The sequence below is a fragment of the Carassius carassius genome, chromosome 17 (genome assembly GCF_963082965.1).
Source record: "Carassius carassius chromosome 17, fCarCar2.1, whole genome shotgun sequence".
NCBI classification, from domain to species: domain Eukaryota; kingdom Metazoa; phylum Chordata; class Actinopteri; order Cypriniformes; family Cyprinidae; genus Carassius; species Carassius carassius.
Window position 1 is genome coordinate 26,884,917 of NC_081771.1, and position 19,708 is coordinate 26,904,624.

Sequence of the window (19,708 nt, forward strand, 5' to 3'; positions counted from 1 at the left end):
TGGATTGAGTTTCCTCTTTGAAGTGAGGGCTTATCGATCCGTTTCCTCAATTATTAGTAGTTAACGTTATACAGCTGGCCATAATTCAGTCCGGTGCTCACACAAAGAACAGCACTTTACTGTGGAGAAGAGCAGGAGGACATCCAAAATACTATAATTGCTCACTGTCTGTTATTGCATTTACAAAATTATAATGTGGGGAAATTTAGTAAAGCACAAATCTCCTATGATAAATCTGCTTAGTCTGTAAACCTTTCATACTTTTGTAAGTGATTAATTTACAGTATTCTGTAATATTATGTCAGAAATGTTGTTGGGTCATTCTTTTAAACATGTGTCTTATCCAATCTGATGGTGAGATTATCTTTGAAGTATAATTTTTGTAAGGTTTTAAAGGGGTTCTATTATGCTTTTCCACTTTTTCAACTTAAGTTAGTCTGTAATGCTGTTTAAGAATAAAAAAAGATCTGCAAAGTTACAAAGCTCAAAGTCCACTTCAGAAGGAGATAATATAATGAAGATAATGTACACTTGGTGTAGAATTTCACAATGCTATCTCACAAATAATTCTTACATATTTTATTAGGTGGCAAATAAGTAAGAATTTGTACAACTTCATTCGTATGATTTTGTTTGATTTCTGTAAGGAGTAGGTTTAGGGGTGGTCATTCGCATGATTTCCTATGAATTTGGCACCTCGTAAAATACAATGAAAAAAATATACTACATTTGTTAATGTAACATTACATTGTTGCAAAAATTTATTTTAGCTACATTTAAAAAAATTAAAACCTGTTGAAAGTTAGTCAAATAAATGTATTTTAATGAAGCTAAAATAAATTGATTGCAACCACTTACCTTAAAAAAAATTGTAAATTCAATTAATCATTTTTTTTTTCAGTGTACGTAAGTTTTTTCACAAAACGTACAAATTCATACTAGTGAGGTCGATTGAATTCATGTGAATCAGCCACCTAGTAAAATATGTACGAATTGCCATGAAATCAGATTGGAATTGCTTTCAACAATTAAACAATTTTCCCTCAGAAATTGCAGGTACATTTCATAAATAATAACAAAGAAGTGGCAAGTGAAGTAACACATTGAATATAAAATTAAATTTTTAAGTACAAAAGACCCTGACAAACAAAACAACAGTTTGGTAATGGTAAAACAATATACTGTAGACTTTTTAGTTTTTTTAAGTCACATTATGAAAGATTTTTTTTTTTTTTAATTTATTTGTAATACTATGTCCTGTAAAAAATACAAAGTTTTTTTTTTGGGGGGGGGGGGGGGTGCTTGTCTCTTTATACTTTTTCTTTTAAACATTATACTTTATAATGTGCTTTTTTGGCCAGTTTGGCCTTTACCTCACTGCCTTGGAATAATAAAAGGCCAAAAAAAACTTTTTAGGCTTGAATCAGACTTTTGTGCTCAAAGACGTGTCTAAGCTTTGTGTGTGGGCATCTGTGAGTGTTTGGAAATGAAAAGCCACCCACACGTCATCCTGAAAGTCATACATTTCAACAGTGAATGACTACATGAAGATTTTGCATTTTATTGTTGTGTTTTATTGTTCTGTGGCTCTTACAAGCAACTGGGACATATAATCTGGGATTGTGCTGGTTTGTGTCTGACTGCTTTAGTGTGTGTTTTGCAGGGTTCTCGAGTGTGGGTGAATCATAAAGATCAGCTGGTCCCGTCTACAGTGAACTCCTTTGGAGATGGAACCATGGTGCTCACCACTGACTACGGGGAGGTAAGATTCACAGACTCACAGAACCAAACACACAGATGTTGACCTTTGTAGCTGAATGGGTGTTGTGTGAGTCAGAGATTACGCTGGGTTGGTATTGTGCTCTGAATGTCATAATAACAGGGCTGAGGAGCTGTGTGTGTGTGTGTGTGTGTGTGTGTGCATATGCATATTTATTTGTGTATGTCTGCCATTTGCATTTCTGAGGCTGAATTAATACATTCACCCTCCCATAACTGACCATGTGAAAGAGACTATATCATATAACCAACCATAATGCACTCCTCCATTCTACATGAGCTTTTGGCCAGTTCTGGTGCAATGTTTTATATGCAAATAAATAATCACAGAATAATCACATGATCAAAAGAGAGACAGAGTAGAAGAGACAGAACACTCTTCTTTTAGTGCAGAGATGTCCACTAATATTTTACTGTCATGGTAACAGGGTGCCCTGCAGCTGGAGAAAATTTTACTAGACCTTTTTGTACGATACCCAACGAGCTAGTTCTTAAAATCTTCTGGTATAACTGGGCATGCAACAATTTCAAAAAGAGACTGAAAAATACCAGTAAGCCATTATAAGAAAATGGTTTTGCTTTTGCATTAGCTTCCTGCAATTAGAACATGCTAAGTTAAGTAAAACTAAAATTAGATAGATGTATATTTGATCTTTCTCTAAATATCAAATCCATGAAATCTGATGGTAAAAGTAATTATCAACTGAATTTTCTATATATAGATTTACTATATAGCATATCTCAACCACTTGATTGCTTGAATGCTACTATGAGGCATGAAGACATAAAGATATTATACACATTAAGATTTATTGTGAATATGCTTTGAAAAACAATGTGTGTTGTCAAAAGTGCTAAGCAAATGAATTTAACTTGACAATTTGATTTAAATCTACTTCAGTTACCTCCTTGGCCTACAGCTACCAAACAAAGAATACAGTGTTAAATTTCTGTTATTGTCACATTTACACAGGATTGCAAGTTAGTCCAGTTAAAGCTTTAATTTGCACTGAACACTGAAGAAAGACCTCTTAGGCTCTGTGCATAGTTTATAATAGTTATAATATGTGCATCATCCTGTCATCTCAATATAGAAAAATAAAATTAGCAGCTCCTCTTTGTCAAAGTACAGTTAAGCTGCCAAGAATTGCATCAGGGACTGAAAGCAGTAGCCATCTTTTGAGATGGTCTCAGTTCAGCACTCTTTAAAAGTGATCTTAGTTTGTTGAATAAATACATCAAAATTAATGCAAAACACTCTCAAACAGTCAATTGTTTGATAGCTGTTTTGCCGTTCTCATGACTATGAGCAGATGATGTGGGAGCCTTAATATATTTCCTTTATAAGTGGCTTTCGTTTTATTCTCCGTATGTGGCACTGTTCCAAAATTTTAAAATGGAAAATAAAGATTATATTATCTCATGTAAAATACACCTCAGAGAGATTTAATTCGTTTCTACAGTAAATACCTTTTGTCAGTGTTATGGAGTCTGTGCACAAACTGTGTCTTTCACATTTCTATACAGTTCAGTGATCAGAACTGCCTCTGTTTTAAGGTTTAATTGTAATCAAATGGTTGTATTAGCAGTTAAACTCCCACACAAGCACTCACGGTGCTGATAGAGGTAAGTAGTTTGTGATAGCTGTGGGTGTTGGAGCTGGCAGAGCTGTGATGTCAGGCTAATAATAACAGCTGTGCTAGCCTGGATTCTGCTCAGAAAGGGAGACTGCACAGCAGGGAAGGGTTATCTGTAGGGCTGTAGTACTCGAGTCCGGTCTTGGACTCGAGTCTGGACTCCAGACATTTTTCTGTAGTCTCGGACTTGTCTCGGACTCGTTGCATTTGCACTCGGACTTGTCTCGGACTTTGCCATTGGACTCGCCAAGTCTTCTAGTTGGTCTCGACTGAGTCCAGCAAAAAAATAAAATAAAAAATTTCTCCTTCAAAACAAAACCACATTTGCATGTCGCGACTGAAAACGTGTGGAAAACGCTAGGCGCGCCGCTCTCCTTATTTCTAAAGCACTCTATAATCTGCGCTTGCGCTCCAGTGGCGTCTGCTGTTGCTGGGCAACCATAACCCGCTCTCCATGAAGACACAGAAATTTCAGCAAAAAATAATTGGATTTCCAGCACTAAAAATCCCTTGTAGTAGCTCTGCTAATAGATTCATTTAAAAAATGGCTATCCTTGTACAGCTATGATCAGCTGTTTCTCCATCTTGGCTTAGCTTTCAGTATTGTTCCGGGAAAGGATGTGCATGTTGCATGACCAGCGGTGCACTTACTGTGACCTGAAAAGTTTAGATGTTTCTGATTTAATTTTCTACCTGTTAGATTGTGTTTTATTTACGCCTACACCTAGATAGCCTTAAACGTACCCTTTACAATAATGAAATACTAATTATTGTTGTACAGTATAGGGGTTGCAAGACTACTGATTTCTACTAGTAGATTTTTTTAATAAAAAATGCTTGGGAGTTACTCGACTACTCATGGTTCATGCTATTGTAAATGAAAACACATTAAATAGTTTTTTTTAATCAATAAACGCGTATTAATGTATAGCCTTATGCAACAATTACAAATGTACATTTTAAAAACTTTTAAATTATGACATTACATATTTAAATTTTCATGTAACAGCCAGTATTTGTATCTGTAACAATCACAAAATTTTTCCTATCTGCATTCGGATACAACATCGTACAGTTACTTGATAAGACCGTTATGACTTTTTATATTTTTTCGTAGTTATCACTGAACAAGTATGTCGTGTTAAACTAAAATAATTATTAATTTAATTATTAATTGAACACGATTGAATCAATTCAATGCGCACATTTTCATTACGCAGAACACTTTGAGTGAGTCTTAATGTTAATGAACTTCACTAAACAGATGTGTGTGTGCCGCGCAAACCAGCAAAAGGTAAAGATGCAAACATGTAGGACAAGTAGACAATGTATCCGTATCTAAGCTGATTATTAGCCTACTCTTGAGAGAGAACTGATTTGGTTTTTGAGAGACGCGCAACGCTGCTGTTTGATTGGTGAGCGTGCTGTGCTTATTCCATTCATTCGTATCATATCGTAGCCTAAGCTTTAAATCATTGCCTTTTAAATATATACAAATACTATAACGTGTATGTATTATTATAGATAAAATTACTCTTGCAACGCTCTGATTTCTGAGAGATGCACAGAGGCGACAACAATGCGGTGTTTGATTTGAGCTCTTTTCACTCATAAAGTTTACATTAATTCACTTCTGGCGCTGATCCCCTTTCTCAACTGTTATCTAGCAAACACCAGACTGTGTCAGCTTCAGCCGAGTTTTTTAAGCCATTATCCTTGCCATTCCGTATAAGGTATTCGGCTTCAGGAACAACCCTAATTATTACATTACATATTTAATTTTTACATGCAACATAGATAAGGTCATAGAAAGTAACAGCTCCACGCAATATTGTAATTCTAAAATGTACGTCGTACTTGCAAACACTTTGTATGAATTATGGTTAAAGGGGCTGTAAGTAGGAATTACTCCCATCTAGTGGTGAAATTGTATTTTGCATTCAATCTAATTTTACTCTCCATCGCCTCGCTTTTTCAAATGCGCGTTGCATCTACGGTAGGCGATATGTACCAAAAAGCTTTGACAGGATGTCTTCTAATAGCACTTCGTTTTGGCGACGATGTTTTCTTCTCCTGTGGCGCGGCATATGTATGGTCCATAATAAGAATGCAATCCAGACTTTTAAACTTGCCGGTGCAGTTTCAAGCGCCTCTCACTGCTCTGCACCTGCGTTTCTGGCTCTGACCGAAAACGCGTTGGCTTAGTACTTTTTGTCCCTCTCTGCTATTATAGTTTTGCAAGATGGCGGAACTACATGGAAGCCTCCGTCGACCTACCCGTCCCATGTATATAAAGATAATAAATTCTTCATTTACGAGGATTAGTTTAAACATTGGCATAGGTATTTGTACACCATTGAGGGCATATTTATGAATAAAAATATTGATTTTAGATAATAAAATACCTAAAAAGTTACTTATTGTCCCTTTAATGCATGCTGGAGTAGTTGATTGTTTCCAACAGCGCCGAGTAGTCTATGCAAGCCCTAGCACAGTATGACAAAAATTTCACTGTATTTATGTGCGCATGCCCAGTAGAGCCAAACGTATCCCTTCAAGCCTTGCTGCACGCATTTGTCATATCCCGAACTTTGCGTGTGTCTGTGCACTGTGCCAAGGCATAAGTCATATACATTTTTGACCACAGACATAATGTCAGCAAAAGCAGCATTATTAAGTAAATAAATTGAAAATAAAGTACATAAAAATAATTTGACCTTACAGCTCCAAACTCAGTGTCCTTTATAGTTAAGCTCCCAGGGTCAGACTGGGAGTAAACCAGTACTCATTACCAGGGCCCCAAAGGAAGAGAGGGCCCTTGAAAAGTATGAATCTGAAATATATTTTATTTTACCTGGATATTTTCATGGGTTGGGGGCATGGGAGCCCATCAGGACTGCCCATGCATAGGGCCCGGGATCTTGTGTAATGCCCCTGTTAGCTTTAACCCTAATTATACACACTTGATACAGCTAATCAAGCTCTTAGACACACTAATCTTCCAGGTATGTTAAGGCCAGTTGAAGCTAAACCTTTCAGGACATTGGCCATCCAGGATCTAGTTTGGAGACCCCTGTACTACAGAGTTGTTACTTTGCACATGCTTTTTGATCATTACAAATAATAATGTAAAACGATTTTCTTAGAATAGGAGATATGCTGTCTCTCGCATCACAAACATTATCAGTAGTTGTATGTGGTCTTGAAGAAGACAATTTTTTCTTTTATTTGGACTCGGTCTTGACTTGGACTCGAAACTTTTGGACTTGGACTTGACTTGGACTCGAAGCTCTTTGGACTCGGTCTTGACTCGGTCTCGACTAGTCCTGGACTTGGACTTGACTTGGACTTGACTTGGACTTGACAAAGCTGGACTTGACTACAGCTCTAGTTATCTGTATGTACAGATGCATATAGGAAGCCTGTTTGCATTTGTGTTTTTGTGCTGGTGCATATGTTATGTTAATTCATGTGCATGCGTAGTAGGGATGGGCAACATGGAAAGAATATCCTATTACAGCTTTTATTCAGGCAAGACCATGATCTTCAATTTCCTCACCATTCTTTTTCATGTTGGTTTTTAGACTATTCTGCAATACTAAGCAGTATAGGAAACACATTTCCGTATTTAAAAACATGGTCATACACGGAAACAAAACATGAAAGAAAAAAGAATGAAAGACCACTGGGTTGATAAGACTAGTGGTGGACTCTGTTGAAGTCCTATATCTGTCATCTAGAATGAGTCTTAAATGTGACTCTGTCGTTAAAATAAGGTTGTTCTGATGGAGATGGAGATGCAAATGCAAACAGACATTAAGGATAGAGTCAGTTGACTAATAGTTATATTTACTGATTTATGATTATCATTTTTTTATGATTCCCAGCATCTTTGTAAATCCCTAAAGGGGAATTCGCACTTGATATTGCAGCTACAAAATGGAATTTAATTTTAGTGAGGTTTGAACTGACATGTCGCTGTTGGCAATGCAACAGATTTGATCAAAGTGCTTGATTAACTTTATGCAAATTGGCAGTGATGATGTCTGCTAATGTCATTAGATTATGTGATCTGCTGCAGTCAATGCTGCATTTGAGATTGCATTGATTTAATGGTTAATACTTTCTCCAATACCAGTATAGTATACAGACACAATGAAGTGATTTGTTAACGGATTTCACTAAATTGACACAATTGACACAAATTTCTGCTTGATATATTAACATTAACTTTTAACAAGTTTGGGACAGAACTACTGTTTGACCAACCAATGGCAAATGGAGGGTGTGTGGTAAAAAAAATATATTTTTGCAATTACATTTTGTTTGATAATGCTAGTTGTGCAAAAGAAACATGCTGTTTCAAACATGTATGCATTTCTTTATTCTGTAGAACACAGGGGGGGGGGGTCCATTCTTTGAAAGTCAGTAGGTTCAATGACTTTCATTATATAGGCATAAACAGTTGTAATTTTCTTCAGAATATCTTCTTTTGTGTTTCACAGAAATGAATAAGTGATATTTTTCCCACCAATTATTTGAAATGGGCATCTAAATGAACAGAATCTCTAAAATGATTAAGACTTTCCAGTTCTACAGTTGAATCCAAGGCAGGTTCCAAAAAAATAAAATAAAAAAAATCTCCTTTAGGTTTTGTGTAAGACTGCATTTCCCCAATATTTCCTGTATGCTGGTAACCTTGATGTTTCATGCCCTGAACACCAGAGAGCTTGTGCTGACATGAGAATATTCAGTAGCATTCTCTGCAGTAGTTCAAACCCTCCTCCATAAATCAATACACCTATCCAGCCTTCTGTTAGGTCTCAGGCAGCCTTTCCAGGAAACTCCAGCAGGCTCCATAATGTCATCCTGGAGGTCTTCTCACCCATTGTTTTGGCCCTAAAGTCTTCGTCCAAAAGGGTAGAAAAATAGTTTTGCATGTGTGGGGTATGTGTTTTGAAATGTCAGCCCTGTTGGAGAATGCTGAATTTTTTATGTAGATTTTAAGGCATGGTAAAGTACAGGGCTCAGTGCAAACTGACATCTCTCTCTCTTTACCTCACTTTATTTCTCTCTCTCTCTCTCTCTCTCTCTCTCTCTCTCTCTTGTTTCTGATTTCGTTAATATTTTAGTTAAGAATGGAAGTGACCCCATTCCTGCAGTGGTTCTGACCGAGTTACTGGGACTGTATGTGTGCTATGCCTGCATGCTTGTGTGGATTGTACATGTGAATTGAAACATTTTTAAATATGTTCAAGAAAACACAACTAAGATATACAAATGTAACCAAGATCAAAATTTAACGATATGCAACCTGCTACGTTTTTGCAACATTATGAAAACATAAAAAAATGTTGCATAAAAACAAACGCAATAAAAAACCTTCCATAATGAAAAGCATATTAAAGGAATATTTCCCTCCAAAATTAACATTTGCTGAAAACATTCAGGCCATCCAAGATGCAAATGAGTTTGGAGAGCATTACATCACTTGCTCACATGTATGCGGATAAAAACATCATAGTTGATAAAAACATCATAGTAACATAACACACAACTTCAATTCACACAACTCCAATCCCTCAGTTAACATTTTGTTAAGTAAAAAGCTGTGTTTTAAGCAAAAATTTGTCCATCCCCTGTTCTCCTCTCACATTATAAACAGTCCTTGACCTGTGCATATCTCTCTCCTGATTCAGACAAATCAACTTTTTCACTGAAGAAACCAATATTATGGATAGAGGACTTACATTTTAGCAAGAAGCAACAGTTTAAAGTTAAAAACATCTTAATGATAACTTTATTACAAACATAGTTTTTCGCTTCACAAAACGTTAGTTGATGGACAGAGTATGGATGGAGATGAGGATGGAGTTGTTTGGATTACTTTGTGGATTTTATAATATTTTTATCAGCTGTTTGGACTCTCATTCTGATGGCACCCATTTACTCCCCACAGAGGATTCATTGGTGAGCAAGTCATGCAATGTTAAATTTCTCCAAATCTGTTTTGATGAAGAAACCAAGCCATTCACATTTTGAAAGGCTTGAGGGTGTGTATATATTTACAGCAAACTGACATTTTTGGGTGAACTATTCCTTTAAAGGAATAGTGCAAATGTGTTATAATATCTTCTCATGACTTTAAAATGTTTTTGTAATGTAGTTATGCTAGCAGGGTTCTTCTGACTTTGTCACAGGGCTATATTGTGTTGGTATAGTTTGATTCCATCATAGAAGGTTGCATTGTGAGCCTTGACCTTTCAGGTTGAATTTGAGGATGTGGAAAAGGGCACTCATAATGTTAACCTTGTCTTTAAGGTTGAATAAGAATTTAAGTTAACGTGTTTGCATATTTTGTCAGTATACCAGTAATTCTGGTGTCTTTTCCTTTATTTCTCTGTACACTCAAAAATAAAGGTGCTTAAAAGGTTCTTTACAGTGATGGCATAGAAGAACCATTTTTAGTTCCACAAAGAACCATTCAGTCAAAGGATCTTTAAAGAACCATCTCTTTCTTACCTTTTTATAATCTGAAGAACTTTCTTTTGATCCAAAGAACCTTTTGTGAACAGAAAGATTCTTCAGAAGTTAAAGGTTCTTAATGGAAGCATTTACACATAAAGCATTTAGCATTTTAAAGGGATAGTTCACCAAAAAATGAAACTTCTGCTATTAATTACGCACTCTCATGTCATCCCAAACATGTAAGACCTTTTTTCATCTTTGGAACATAAATTAAGACAATTTTGATGCGTTCTGAGAGCTCTCTGACTCCCGTAGACAGCAAGGGTCCTTACATGATCAGGTCTCAGAAACGTAGCAAGGAGATCGTTAAAAGAATCCATGTGACATCAGTGGTTCAACCATCATTTTCCAATGCTACAACAATACTTTTTGTGCGCAAAGAAAACAAAAAATAACAACTTTATTCAACAATTTGTCTCCTCCATGTCACCCTATAGCGCCATTTTGGAGAGTATCACATACGTAAGAGAGCTCTCAGAATTCATCAAAAATATCTTAATTTGAGTTCTGAAGACGAATGAAGATGACATGAGGGTGAGTAATTAATGACAGAATTTTCACTTTTGGATGAACCATCCCTTTAAAAGTGTATCAGCTGGAAAAACTGTATGTGTTTTTTTGTTTTGGTGGGTGTGTATTTGTGTGTGTGCCCTCCAGAGCATTGGTCAGTGAGTGAGTATCTACTTCCTACTATTCACGCAGAGGGGAGCTTTCTGCTTCAGTGCGCATGTGTCACCTAAAGCATTCACAGGTTTGTTATAGGATTTAAGAACTCTGAGGCACAAAAATAGACTGTGACCTAAATTTGAGAAGTTAACTATAAGAGTTCACATGCAACTCTGAGCTACAGCACTCGAAGGTGTCTAACTCACCCCCTCCTGAGATGGCCTTTCTTTGTGTGGTTTTGTATGTGAGAGCTATTTGGAATTAATTTTACACTGAGAAACATCAGTGGACGAAAAAGCCTAATGAAATTAAATATGTTGTTTTTATTGCATTTACTGGCATACATAGAAAAAAGTTCAAAAGTTTTTTCTTTCTTTCAAAAGACATAATTATATTCGGCAAGGATACAATAAATTGATCACATATAACAGTAAAAATATTTAGTATAATATATGGATTTATTTCCAATAATGTTATTTTAAACTTATCATCGTTTACTTTTTCCCATGGTTTCCACAAAAATATTTAGGAGCACAACCCGATTTTGTTAAGAAATGTTTATTGAGTTAGCATATTAGAATAATTTCTGAAGAATCATGTGACACTGATGACTGAAGTAATGATGCTGAAAATTCAGCTTTGCCATCACAGAAAAAAAAAAAATATTTTGAAATAAATTAAAATAGAAACATTTGTCTGTAAATTGTAATAATATTACACAATATTACTGTTTTACTGTATTTTGTTCAAATAAATGTAATATTAGTATACACATTAGAACAGGGGTGTCCAGACTCGTTCCTGGAGGGCCACTTTCCTGCAGAATTTTGCTCCAACCAGCTCAAATACCTGCCAGGAAGTTTCTAGTATGCCTAGACCTTGATTACCTGGTTCAGATGTGTTTAATTAGGATTGGAGCTAAACTCTGCAGGACAGTGGCACTACAGGATTGAGTTCGGAAACCCCTGCTTTAGAGACTTTTGAACAGTTGTTTAATTATTTGCATTGAAAAGGCTGGCATTTAAATAATTCAGTTGCAAAACATTATTGTGACAAATGAAAGCATTAAAAATAACTTTTAATATTCTTGTCTTTATTTCCATATCACTGAACAACACAAGCCTATCACTGGCCTACAGTCTCCAGCAGTTCAAATGGTCATCAGTCTGTCTGAGGTGAACTTAGGGGTCATTCACACAGGTCACTTTTATTATATCATTTTTGGTCTGTGTTCACAGGCAGACAGATGTCTTTAACCATTAAGTTACATCTCACTGTTTTTCAGTGTCTCACTCCATGTGGGCCTTGTTTTAAATTCAAATTTAAACCACTACATTCTGTTGCGCTTCTGTTACTGTTTAGGTGCAAATGTAGGTCACTGGTGCGTATAGTCTCTCTCTCCCATGCTTTTTTGCAGCTTTCATCTGAATCATGCAAAACAGCTTCAAACATCAAACAGATTTGCAGGAATATCCATGCACTGAGTGGAGAGAGATGGAGTGGCTGTGTGTTTGTGTGCATGTGTGAGTGGGTGGGTGGAGAAAATGGAGCATGAAGACTTCCTCATCTCCTCTTTTCACTGTCTAAACTTACAATCATCACAGACTCACAACCAAACACACATTTCCATAGCTATCTAAATGGGGACATTACATAAATAGTTTTTACAGTAAATACATTAACCTAACCTTAACTAAAAACGTTGTGCAATTTTTTCAGTCTACAATTGAGGATGACCTGAAAAGGAGGTTTTAGGAGATTTGGTCAGGTTTAGTTTGCTTCTGGGTGCAATTTTGTCCCTTAAAAGATGTCAGTCCACACACACAGTGGCAGACTGGCCATCGGGAACACCGGGACATTTCCCGGTGGCCTGACGGTCATTCTGGCCTGCCGGCTGCTGCTGTGCAGTCAATCAGGCTGACGTGCAATAGGCTGTTATGCAACTGCAAATTAATTGAAGGTTTTATGAATCTACGAATCAGGCGATCACGGAGTGAAAATGACACCACCACATGACCAAACATCCAGAGGCAGGCTTTATCTTAGAAAATTGCGCAAAAAATATAGCCATAAACGCAAAGGAGGAGCAGAGAGGGAATGGAGGGAACGTATAAAAAGGAGAAAAGCCCTGTCCACAGACGCAGCAAATTGCTGCAAAATGCTAGCCATGTTCGCCAGTAAGGGAGCAGGTCGGTCAGAATTACATTTATATTTAGTAGGGATGGGACGGTTTACTAAAAAAAAAGAACCGTTCAGTTTGTCAACTTAAATCTGACAAAGCATCTGTAATATGGTTTACTATAAATAACACGTAAAACAAATAGGGTTCAAATAATATTTCTGCTGATGGAAGCGCATTCTGGATTCCCAGACATTACAACAGCGATGAAAAAAAAAAAAAAAACCTGGACAAATCATTCACTCTTGTTCAATACTAATACGAACACTGTATCAGTGCATTCTTTTAAAGTGACAGTCTTTATATTAATCGAACAGCAACAACAACAAAAATCACTCACTGCTCTTGATTAAAAAGCTTTTTAACTTTAAAAAGAATAATCTTTAATTTATAGTCCAAAATGCAATGCTGTTTTACATTTGATTACTTTATTTAATTTCTGTACCTAAAAACTAATGCAAGACCTACCTAAAAAAAACCCTTAAAGTCAGTTTATTTTATTTGTATCTTTACTCTATTGTATTTATTTGTGCTGTTGCTTGTAGTTAGAATATTCTTAATAATATGATAATATATATATTTTTTTAAAGTATAGTTTTTCCATAAACATAGCACATACAACGATACTGAAACCGTGACTCTAAAACCGTGAAACAAACCGAACTGTGAAAAAGTTGAACTGAAACAACTGAAAGAGCCAAAGAGTTTAGCAGTCTGGTGGACACATGAATTGGGTGGTGGTGACTGCAGCAGCAGAGGTGGCCTGGAGTGGAGTCAAATTCCCGGCACTGCACACACATAGAACAAATCTGAGATGTGTCCAATCCCATTAAGTTATAAATATGTTATTTCTGAATGTTGTGTGAACTTTCAAAATGTTTTTCTTGGTTATGCAAACTTGAAACATTCCATTTGATAATTTTGCACACATTATATACAATCTAAAACAAGTAGTAACATTTATAAAAAGGTAAATGTCCAACTATAACATTTCTGGGGGAGTTCCAAAACAATCTATAAATAATGTTTTTGCGCTAATGTTTTGAGAACATCATTTAAGACCAAATTATCAAAGAGAACATTATTAAAAACTACAATTTGAACAAATATTCCATTATTTTTTCTAGAACCTTTGTTCCTTTGCCAGAACATTAGCCAAAATTCTGAGTATGTTCCCTGTTAGCTGTGTATAGTCATGTATGACAATTACTGTAATGCTACAAAAAACATACCATGAAAGTATAATAAAAGTACTGAGTAGTAGACTTTTACAGTAGCTTCAGTAGCTTTGACTGAATGTTAGAAGTGTCCCTCAAATGTTATTTAAATAAGCATGTTAGATAAGCATCATGAGCTATAATATAATATATATACAGAGATTTGACAGTATTTTATGTCTGTGCTCTCTCTTCAAAACTTACACTCAAATACACTGAATTTCTGTGTTATTTCATTTGAAATCAGGTTTGTTTCTTTATATTTCTAAATACGGTTTGATTCTGACCAGGATTCTGAAAGGTCAATGTCATTACCGTCAGTAGTACTGATTAGCAGCAACTTGTCTCAGTTCATAAATTTTGACCTTTTCTTCTTCTCTTCAGTCTGTCAATCCCAATTTGTCAGCATGTAACTGAGGCAAACATAATTATCTCTTTGTCTTGCCCTCCAGTCCTGGGATATATGTACATGTGTGTGCACTTAAAAAGATTGTGGCTGACTTAATGGGTTTGAATAGAAACAGTTAATAAATCCATACCTGAAGTAAATGGCACACACACACACACACACACACACACACACACACACACACATTAGTGGCTGTATTGATTTTAAATCTATCAGACTCTCAGCTCTATCTTCATGAACTGGGCTGTGCTCTCTGGTTACCATGGCAACGGGAGACACGAGTGAGGTTTCAGCAGAAATTAAATAGACATAAGGGGAGTGAGAATGTCTCTTCCTTTTGTTCTGTCCAGTCAAATAAAGCAAAGAACCTTTTTTCAAAGTTCATGTAATCTGCATGGACATGTGTAATTTTTGCAGCAGTATCATCACCAAATTGCAAACAAATAATGACTCTTATCAAACAGGTTTCCAGAACACTTTTCTTGCCTGCAGACCCTCATTTTTGAGGAAATCAACATACAAAAAATGCCTTAGTTGTCTCTTGATACTTATTTCACAGGTAAAGAAAGTATCAGCAGATAATAATAATGATAATAATAATTTTAACGATAATCTTTATTTTCTCTAGCACATAAATGTTACGTCTCAAAGCGCTTTACATAAACAAGTAAAGCAACAAAATAAACCATATGAATATTATAAAATAAGCAAGAAGAGACGCATTCAAAACACTTACAAGTAAAATAATATAGAATTAATACCGAAATAATTAAGGAAAAGCTACCCTAAAGAAATTAGTTAAGGCAAGATTAAAAAATCTTTTCCTCTACAATCTATTGTAAAATAAAATATATATTTATTTCATACACTGAGTTATTTCACCAAAAAATTTAAATTTATTTCAGCTGTTGAACACAAGAAGATATTTTGAAGAAAGTTGGTAACCAAACAGTTGACGGTAGCCATTGACATCCATATTATGGAAAACAATACTATGGAATCCAGTGGATATCAATGACATTCATAAGCTGCATATTACACATGCGAAAACATGGTTAATGTTAACTCCTGCATTATTAAAAGTTTCCTTTTTTTGTTTCAATAGGCCACTGTACTCTCTACTTTTCAAGCAGTGCCTGGTGGGTATAAAGGGTAAAGAAAGGCCTCAGCGTGCTGAAACTCTACGGAACAGAAAAGCGGGAATCCTGCTGTCTGACTAATGCATTTTTAAACTGCAGGCATTCCCTTAAAATGTCCCAGGACAGATCCTCTCCCTTTTGTGATATACTACTCATGCATCTATGTATCAGCATGCTGGTGCATGTGGAAGCTGTGTTATTTTGTTAAGGCCACTCTGTCTGTTTCTGTCTTTCAGGCAGTGTACCTGCAGCAGATGGAGGTGAACAGGGAGAAGGTGTCCCCCATGCACCAGAGCAGCATTGATGGAGTGGAGGACATGTCCACACTGGCAGAGCTCCATGAGGCCGCCATCATGCACAACCTTCATCAGAGATACCAGAAAGACAACATCTATGTAAGAATCTCAGAGACATGTGACTGCACAAAGGTCCTTGGGACCTTATCAGGGTTATTATTGTATTTAACTTTGCTACAAATGTCTACAGGCTTGTTCTGTCCCCTTATAAACAGTTAACACACCTTAGCTATTTTAATCTAAACCACAGTGAAGTTCCCTATAATGTTATTGTTAAGCCATATGGTATTTTTCTGCTTTTGTCTGTCTACTCACCAAAAGTCTCCTCACTTGTCAGACGCCAAAATTGTATGATCAGCTAAAAAGTGAGCTGAACATTCCTTCTGAATTTTAATAGTGTCATACATCAGAGGTCAAGTTGATCAAATAGATTTAAACTTAATTTAAATAAGCACAGGATCACTTCCAACCGATGAGTTACTAGGCCAGCTAAACTTTTCACTTCACCACAGATTGTTTTTATTTGTTGTATAAATAATCATGTCCCGGGTTGCCAGGTTTCCACAACAAAACCCACCTAATTGCTACTCAAAACTGGCCTAATCGTGTTTCGAGGAGGTCCCCCAGTAAAAATTGCGTTCCGGTAAATATAATACATGTTTTTTGGCGAGGTTCCTCTGATAAAACTCACATTACAGAGGCTAAATATTACATTATTGGAGTCGCTTTAACCCGTGGAAACAGTGTTAAAGTAGTTCACTTGGCAACACTGTTCATGTCTACTCTAGCCTTGACAAGATTATTTTAGATGCAATAGTTTGATTCCTTAACTGATTACTAAATTAAAATGACTAAAGCTGAACGAGAAATGTTTGGGATCAGCACAATTTTTGATTCTAAGTACTTTAATACTTTTAGTCAGCAAGGACAAAAACTCAAAAGTAACAGTGTAGAAAGTTTAATGTTACAAAAGATTTCTGTTTCAAATAATTGCTGGTCTTATGCAAATATTAAGCAGCACAACTGTTTTCAGTGTTGATGATAATAATAAGAAATGTTTCTTATTAAAACAAGAAATGTAAGCACCAAGCTTATTAGAATATTCAAATGTTCTCTTTAGGATAATGGGACACTGGAGACTGGAGTATAGTGTTGAAAATTCAGCTTTGCCATCACTGAGACTGAAAGGAAACCATTTGATTAAGGAACTATCCTTCTTCAAGAAAAACATCCAAAACCCAATACATCCCAAACTTGGTTTTCAGACAAAACGAATACTATGTACTGTAAATGATAGCCCAAATGTAAACGTTTCAGCATCTGCTTTTATTTCCATTGTTTAAAGCGAGTTTATCAGCTTAAATACCAATAGAGGATTAAAACTGCGCCTTGCAAGTGCTTAATGGACAGACTTTTCATAATTAGGGAGTAGAATTTATGCTAAAATAGAGCTGGGTTTTATTGAACAAGTGAATTGCAAAATCCACAATCTGACTATTAACCATTTGTTTTAAAATTAAACTTGCAATAAGGCTCGTATGTTGGTAATTCAACTCACTTTTATCATTCATACAGTATATACTGTATGTTTAACACACTGTAACAGCATCTGTGTGTGTAAGAGATACAAAGCAAAAAATCAGGCCCACAGGATATTTTTCAATAAATGTGTGCCACTATAGGGCTTACCGATGATGTTGACACAGAGAAGGGTCATGTGATCGGGTGGCGAGTGCATGCTGGAACCTAATGGGTCTAAACAGAGCCATACATCCCAGACTGCTGGTTTAGAGTTGTAGTCTGGAGAGAATAATTTGACTCACTGTCGGCATTATGATCCAAACATTCCAGCTTGACCTTTGCAGAATCCATAGAAAGAGACTTTAAAGCCAGTAAATCCTTCTTTGTAAGGATTGACTGGGACAGAGACAAGCATACTGGAAGTTTTCAGCATGATTACACAGCTTTTATATGGCAGATTCTTTTTAATCTTCCATCATACTGGTTTCAACTAACCCAGAGTTATGGATAAAGTGAAAAACGTAACTGAGGATAGAAGCTTAAAAATATATTATTAAAAAAAAGATGTATTATGTGGTGTTATATTATATGATTATATTATTTTCAATTTGAGAATTTAAAGGGATAGTCCACCCAAAATAAAAATGCTGTCATCGTGATCATCATGATGCCGATCGTGATCGGAGCAGCCCTAATATATATATATATATATATATATATATATATATATATGCAGAGAAATGCATACAGGCTTGTAATGACACAAGGGTCAGTAAATTATGACAGCATTTTCCTTTTTGGGTGGAGTATACCTTTAAGAGGCTTTTTTTTTAGGTCTCTTAATGTATTTTTGATGCCTATATCCTAAAGGTGTTCTAATCTTTCAGAAAAACTTTAAGCAATTTCCAGCATTATGACCAGACCAAATTAAAAAAACTATTTGAATCAACTTATGTCTGTCATTCAGTAGACACTATATCATACAAAATAAAATATAGTTTTTTCACACATTATAATATATATATAATTTATTATGGCACTAAATTCTGATAAGATGAGTCATCCTCAAAAAAAATAAAATCATAAATTAAACAACATACCTGTAACCACATCTAACCAAACATCAGTTTAAATCTTTACAAATAAAGCTACACTACTTATTACTAGCAACAGTTGTGAACATGACCTGCCCAGTTTAGTTTACTGCAGGGGGACAAAAACATCCCACAGTCATCTACACCCAAAACACATCATGCAATCTAAACCAATTTCAGAGTATAGTCCAATAACCTGCTGGAACAAGTCAGATAATAGCTGTATGGTTGTTTATCTTGGTATATTTCTGCTGGTTATGAAATGGGAGACGCGGCATGATAAATCAGTCTAGTTCTCATATGCAATACAGGAAATTATGTATGGATGTTTCTATGATTAGCAAAGGTCAGTGTAATGCTTTTTATTAGTAGAGCTTGAATAACATTTCCCTATCAGTGTCTGAAAATTGCTTATATAAATTTCCCTGTCATTTGAATAAAAAAATAAAACTGCATGCAAGGCTTCATTTGGCTGCTGTATTGTTGATCTTGCTGTAGACTGCAGATTTGTGTCATGCTCAGTGGAGTGAATGTGAAGGGTCTCTCTTATCCCATCTTGGCAAATGGATACTGTAATTTAACCTTCCCAGGATGCAATGCAGTGCTAGCATCTGAGGTTGATGACTGATAGCAGTGGTTATCTGATTTATCTGAGACACCAGGACATGGTCGACCTGAATGAGAATGACTCTTCTCTCTTGTGCCCTCTTGGGGCAGTAGCAACAAAATTTTTTTTGTAAGGACGAAACTGACACAATTTCAGATCCGCAGATAATGTACTTTTTTTATTTTTATTTATGTAGTGTCCATAATGTTGTGTCTAGATGTGTTTGGCACCTCTCCAGGAATCTAGTAATGTCTCAATTTAATCTCATCACTGCTGTTGCTAAGATCAGTAAATCATATTACTGCCAGTCAGCATGGGTGTTGTTAGCCACAGTATATGAAAATTGCAATCACACACCCACACATAAACACATGAATAAAACCAGCATCTACTAATGCAGTCAATATTAAATGAGATGGATTTATGTTGTCACAGTGCTCATAGATAAGGACAAACATCATCCACAATCCTCTCACGACCCACTGGCACAACCAGCTGTGAAATATGACCGGATCACATACCAATTATTGAACTTCCTTTGAAATCTCCCTTTATCTGTGGGTATAAATTAAAATATACACTGATCACAAATGTGTGTACTTTTGTTTCAATATGCTGGTTTTATTGTTTTACTAT

General features: G+C 35.8%; 1 protein-coding gene across 1 annotated transcript in view; it reads left to right on the forward strand.

Annotated features, from left to right (window-relative positions):
• Positions 1–19,708, forward strand: part of myo10l1 (myosin X, like 1) — a 55,663-nt gene that overhangs the window by 18,228 nt on the left and 17,727 nt on the right. Inside the window, exons 2-3 of the mRNA XM_059571511.1 lie at positions 1,664–1,762; positions 15,791–15,949. Coding sequence (XP_059427494.1) covers positions 1,664–1,762; positions 15,791–15,949 — 258 coding nt within the window. The remainder of the gene's footprint in view (positions 1–1,663; positions 1,763–15,790; positions 15,950–19,708) is intronic.